Genomic DNA, 6609 nt, shown 5'->3' on the forward strand with positions numbered 1-6609 from the left:
TGGCCTGGGAACACCCTTATATATACACAGACTGGTAGAGTTAACCATATATCATTCATTCAACAATTTTAAAACAACAGCTGAGTAGCTCACCGTCTTATTATTGGACAATGAAGATTGTTCCTTTCGTGCTGGTGCTGCTGTTGGTTTCGTTGGTTTCAACGGAGTTCGCTGCAGTCGAGGGCCGACCTCTTCGATCATCGACGACCGCAAAGGACAATGATGAAGCAGTTGGCGCTCGTGTTCCTATCTCGGCAAACAACTCTAGGAGTGGTAATTCGTTTAGGAGTTTGGCTTTTAAACTAGCCTCCGGGCCAAGCAAAAAGGGACCTGGCCATTAAATTTAAGCATTTTTTGTGTGGAGACCCCATTATTGTCCTCCATGAACAGATTCGTCAGCTGTAGCATTTATTTTTTTTACCTTTTTAATCAACGTCTACAACTTGTTTTGTCATGGCTTCAGAAGAGCTGTTTATACTTGTAATTTGGATAGTATAGAATCATTTATGTACCTTTTTATTGACCATTTTCATTCAAGTTTGTATGTTTATTAATCACCAAACATTTACAAGTCTCTTTCTCACTTTTCAATCAAGAAAGTAGAAGTATGTAATATAACTCGTATCAAAGGAGAGGCCGCAAGGACCTTAGACGGAAGGGAAATCATAAAAAAGACTGAGGGCTGTTTGGTTCGGGGAATGTGGGATTCTCATAGGAATGGAATCGACATTCTCCCGTTTGATTGGCCGGGAATCTCATTCTCGGTAATGTTTTATTATCAATAGTGAATTTTTTGGAGTATATTACCGAGAATGTCATTATCTCCCTTCCCTTATGTATTGTTGGATTACCATCGTTTTGGACTAAAATGCCTTTAATTTTTTTTTCTTTCAAAAATATAATTCTTCTGTCATTGAATAATAAAAATTCTACGAAGGTAAAATTACAAATTTATCCTTAAACTATTTTAGATTTACAAAAAAATCTATAATTAAAATTTTATATGAAGTCAGGGGTTAAAATAAAATTTTACCCTTTCATTAAACCTTTTTATATTTTCAATTTTGTAAAAAAATTATATAAATTTTATGAATTTAAATTTTTTAAAGAAAATATATAAATATTTTCCAACTTGTTAAAAAAACAAATATATAATAAGGATAATTTGGTCAAATATACATTCTAATAATCTTTTATTCCTTTAACCAAACACTGTAATCTTACATTCCTCCTAAACCAATCAAACACAAAATACAATATTCCCAGTAATTCTATTCCTTGATAATCTTTTATTCTCACTGGTAATCTTACATTCCGTAAACCAAACGCACCCCGAAGATTAAGAGATATTCAACCGTCGCCTGTTGTTATCTTTGACGGCGCCAATGTATATTGGATGCCTACCTCATTTCAATTCATAATGGAAAATTAAATATAGAAGTAATTGTCTGAATTCTTTGGTCAAATTTCAAAGAGATAATATATTCGTATTTTTATCAACAATCTCTAGAGCAAGTAGTTAAAAGCTCTTAATTGACATATCCTCTCTTCCTTAAATTGTGGGTTTAATATTCATTATAATTAAAATTCTCTTTCTACCTCTCTTAGGTAGGAATTATTCATATATATATATATATATATATATATATATATATATATATATATATTTGAAATTTTACTTCGTCTTTAATGTGGTACATATTTTTTTGAAAAATATCTAATATGATAGTTATACTTTAAAAAATATGTAAGTGATACTCATACTTTTAAAATATTTAATATGGTACATTTACTTCAATAAAATGAAAAAATCATTTCCTTTTTTATTTAAAATTTCCATATAATATTATAATATCCACATAGATTTACTTGAAAACAAATTTTAGGTATCGAATTTTCATTGGTTGACTTGATATTAACAATTTCAATCCTAAGTATCATAACAATACATGGAATGATAGTTCATATACCGTATTGGATATTGTATCAAAGTAGAGGTATTATATTTGACATTTTAAAAATGTGTGTAATTGGATATTTTGTCAAAATACATGTACCACAACATTTTCTCAAAGTACAAGTATCACATTGGATATTTTAAAAGTACAAGTACTGAATGTCATATTATTCTAATTTTAGATTGACTTCTAAGATTATTTGAATATGCCAAGTGTCCAAATTATAACATCCTACCTTATTTGGTAATCTTACTCGGATTGAAGATGTTATATTTAAAATTCAGAAGAAGAAAAAAACAGAACAAAATTAAAACCTAATAAACAATTCAAAACTTCTACGAGAATTTGTAGCAATCATGCAACATGCAAGAGAGAGAACTTCAAAACGCTATCACTAGGTAATGGAAGGAATAGTAAGTCAACTAGGGACTCAATTATAAATATTTAAAAGTTTAGAGACTAATTAGTAAATTGATAAAAATGGGATTTTATAAATAAGCAATGGCATAATTGAAAATTTCCCTGAGTGTTATAGCTTTCATGTAATTTTCACTAATATTATCTTTCAAAGAAATAAATTATAAATCAATCTTGGTGGACAATAACCTTTTTGTAAAGCTTGAAACTTCGGGGAAAATATAAAATATATAAAATGTCTGAGGTATCAATACCTTGAAGAGGTATTGGTATCTTTTTAAGATTCGAAGTTTCAAAAATATTGAAAAAAATTAATATTTAACTTTTAAAAAAATTAATACTAATATTTTTTAAAAAAATTAATAAAATTATTATAACGTTTAGTTTAGGTTTCAATTTAGTATTCACCTTTAAAAAATTAATAAAATTGTTGACGTAGCTTTGTTTCTAGTTGTGATGTGACATTATCTTATGGTGACACGTCAATATCATTGTTTAATTTTTAATGACGAGATATCAAATTAAAACCTAAATTAAACGTTAGATGTTATTTTGAAAAAATATAAAGTGAAAATATTAAAATAGAATAAAAATAATAGTCTAAATAGTAAATGTATAGTATAATATTAGGACGCATTGCTTTCAGCACAGTAGCAAGCTTTTGATTTGAGAGTTTAAAACTCTGAAAATAATTAATAATAAAAGGAAAGGTTGCAGGGTTAAAGATGCGTAGAAATGATTAGGGCAATTGGAATCTCAAAAGCTCACTGTCATCTTATCCATGTCCGTACTGCTTTCCATGGTCAATAAAGCTCCTAATATTTTCTTCTCGATGCAAAGGGTGTCTGTTTCTACGAGGGAGAAGAAGAATACTATGAATAATAAGACAAATAGACGAGAACAATTCATTAACGCTAGCCCAAGAGTTCAGAAAGATTATTCTCTGTACCACATATATTACGATATAAACAATACAAGTTGAAGGGAGTTCTATTTTCCTTATAGATTTCAGGTTCGATCAATTATGTCCTCAGGATGTGTCGTCAATAGCCAAGAAAGATTCCAACAAAAAATTGAAAACATGGATGCAGATGCAGGATGCTTAAATCATGTTCAACGGTTGTGAAGTGGATCTGCACCATTTGGAACTTCCCTCTTACTTGAAAAGAATACGCCGAAAGAATGCCTGGAACGTTGCTTCTGCTGCTTCCCTTGGGGAACTGGTGAATGAGCGTTGATGCCAACAAGCAAAGAATCGTCTTTTTGATCCGATGAGACCAACAGAGAAAGCAACATCATCACCGTAATGTCTGCAACAGCCCAAGTTGTAGAGATGGTTGAAAGAGCATGCTGTTATACCAAGAGAAACCCTACTAGCCCTCAAAGAAATGACGGGCTAAATGCAAATAAATGGGTCCAAAAAGCACTTAGCAAAGAAAGTTGATATAAATGTTATTCAGTATATCCTGCAAACTAGGGACACGTCTCACGAAGATCAATTTCTTTTTGCTTTATTTCTTCCTTTATTATAATATATATGCTTTTTGGTGCTTTCCAAAGACTTTTTGCTCTAGCTCATAGATAGTAGACAGAACTTGGCGCATGTGCTTTAACTGTCTTGGTTTAATTTTCAGAACACCTAATGCCAAAGGCAAAAGAGATCTTTGGAGGAACAAAAAAGTAAAGAAAATAGCTGTGAATGAAGTATAAAGATTTTGACACGCTCTAAATCCAAAACGAAAAGTTAATATAAAAAATCACAAGGCCTGAAGAACATGATCTCATTTTCTATCAGGTTTCTTCAAATAATTTATCAATAAAACTGAAAGCCAGAAGCTTTTACAAAAATGGGGCATTTGTTTTAGTATTCAATGCTTCCTGATATTGACATACACTTCACAATTATTTACATAATTCAACCCCAAGGCTCTTAAAAAATAAATCCTTTCCAAAAGCATCAACCACTTGAATCAAAGCTGGCCACATCGGCTAAGAGCCCTTCAACCAAATCATGATTATCAGGTTCAAGTGCCAGTCTTTTGGTCCACATTTATGCCTTTTCCATGAAGTTGAATTACAGAAAACACAGGCCATCGATCACACGAGTCAAACTTTCACAACACGTACATCTTCAACCTTGGAACTATCAACTTCTTGAGCATCTTCAAAATATGTAGTTGGTATCTCTGGAGAAGCCGGCATTGTCGCCACGCATCTGAACTGTTTCCAGAGAAACCAATATTTTTCCAAAAAGATTACAACCTTCACAACAAGCTTGGAACCATATAAAATGCCTAATAATACAAGTACACACCTTATGCTGCTTGTATTTTTCTCTAACTGCTTGAAGTGCACTTCCTCTTCTACTCAAATACAAGTCATGTATGATAAGGACACAGTCTTTTAGATCAGATGCTTTGTAGCCTGAGTATTGTTGCAAGGCAGAGCTCTACAGAACACAAATGATATGTTAATGCTTACTAGCACTGGGCAAAAATAACAACTCAATGTCATGAAAAAGAATCTCATACCCAAGGATGCCTTTTTGGTCTAATTATAAATCTTGTAAGGAAGATAACAGAAGCAGCGACCATGGACGGTAAAAATTTTACACATCCATAGTCCAACAAACTCAATTCCGCAAGGTAACACCCAAGGAACTCTAGCTGCAAGTTGGAAGCCTGTAAAAGATCAAAACGAATCGTTCCGTGAATAAGAAAACAATGGATTCGACTTTTATAACAACTGCAGAAGATGTAGGTGCTTTCTTACTTTGTAATCTTCTTGTGCAACTCTGGTAATTCTCCTGGAAAAACACCATATAAAACACAACGCACAAGTCAGATTAACAGAACATTAGTCTTTTAACAGTTGTCATTAGATATTCACTGTCGATACAACTATATATATATACTTTCCAACCAACTCGTACCCCAAAAATGTTTTAACAGTAGGATTGCCCAGTTCAAACTTCAAAGACTTGAGTATATCTGCCTCCATTTTCACCACCTTCATATTTATCCAACAACATTCAGTGAGTGAATGAAGGAAAGTACTATGAAACACTAAACAATAAAGGTAAACGAGTAGAAAGAAAGGAAAGGTTACCTCATCTTTTGTGTATGTATTATCTGTTATATAACAAAAATCTTCCGCATTTGGAGGATTGATTTCCTCATATTTTCTACTTAAACAATTTAAACAGGAAAAAAAAAGCAAAAAGTAAGTACATCATTTACAATAATTTCAAACAGGAAAAAAAAACAGCAACAAGATATCAAGGAATTCAGAAGCTTACGAGGCAATTAGCATTGAAGAAACACCCAATAGTTGAAGTCTCTGCCTATTGAGAACATTTGAAGATAAGAATCTATCAATGTAGGATACTGTCAAATACAAAGTGTCTGAAACAAGCTTGTATTCATCGGCAACTTCCACCAACCAATCCACCAAAATCGCTCTCATGTTGGTACTAATATCCTTCTGTACCTTCTCGATATAATCAGGTAAAGGTCTTCTTGTTGGATCCACCTAATATTAATTGCACCATAAAAAAATATCAGTTTAGTGACTTCAGCAGAAATCCCACTTATAGCCATCATCAATATACCCAATAACCTATACATATTAACAAGTCATCATAACCCAAATCCCCCATTTCAATTGCCAAGCCAAGTTCAAGTAATGCCCCATTATAAACATTGCCTTTTATCATTAAGATTAAGTGAAGGTAAACAGATTTTTTGCAACCTAAGATGATCCATTGACTAGGAAAAACATAAATCTTGCCCAACATTAACCAACTTAAACTAAATAGTTATGGGTGAAGGAGAGGGGAATGCACCTCCATTTGATGAAGATATGCATAGATATCAGATGCATAATACCCACACATTTGTGGGTCATCAGACACAGCATCAATATCCACCGGTTTTTCATCTTCAGCAATCTCTTTCGCTTCATGCAAAAGCGGCTTTACCACTCCAGCCTTTGTCTTCGTCTTCCCTTTGGTTGTTTTCTTCCCTTGAACCTTATTCACTGAATAAAAAATGTTAGATAAATTCGAAATCTCTCCCAAAACAACCCTTTTCTTGTTGGAGACATTCTCCACCGTTATCCCCGCCGACTCGGCAGCCCTCTTCTTGGCAGCTGCCCTTGTCAGTCTAACGCAGTTTTGCTGATCCAGCATTATTGCCTCTTCCTACTTCACTTCAGGTTTGCAGAGAGAGACAGG

The 6609-nt window shown here is 32.9% G+C and overlaps 1 protein-coding gene across 1 annotated transcript; it reads right to left on the bottom strand.

The window, feature by feature from the left end:
• Positions 1 to 4230: 4230 nt before the first annotated feature.
• Positions 4231 to 6609, bottom strand: LOC120195367 (putative cyclin-A3-1). Its single transcript, XM_039197417.1, has 8 exons — positions 6220 to 6609; positions 5674 to 5906; positions 5484 to 5559; positions 5308 to 5384; positions 5148 to 5181; positions 4907 to 5056; positions 4690 to 4824; positions 4231 to 4595 (listed from the first exon to the last, which is right to left on the bottom strand). Exons 1-8 carry the CDS (start codon positions 6562 to 6564, stop codon positions 4482 to 4484), a joined length of 1164 nt encoding a protein of 387 aa, XP_039053348.1. The 5' UTR covers positions 6565 to 6609; the 3' UTR covers positions 4231 to 4481.

The sequence above is a fragment of the Hibiscus syriacus genome, unplaced genomic scaffold (assembly GCF_006381635.1).
Source record: "Hibiscus syriacus cultivar Baekdansim isolate YM2019G1 unplaced genomic scaffold, ASM638163v2 tig00004620_pilon, whole genome shotgun sequence".
In the NCBI taxonomy this organism is placed as follows: domain Eukaryota; kingdom Viridiplantae; phylum Streptophyta; class Magnoliopsida; order Malvales; family Malvaceae; genus Hibiscus; species Hibiscus syriacus.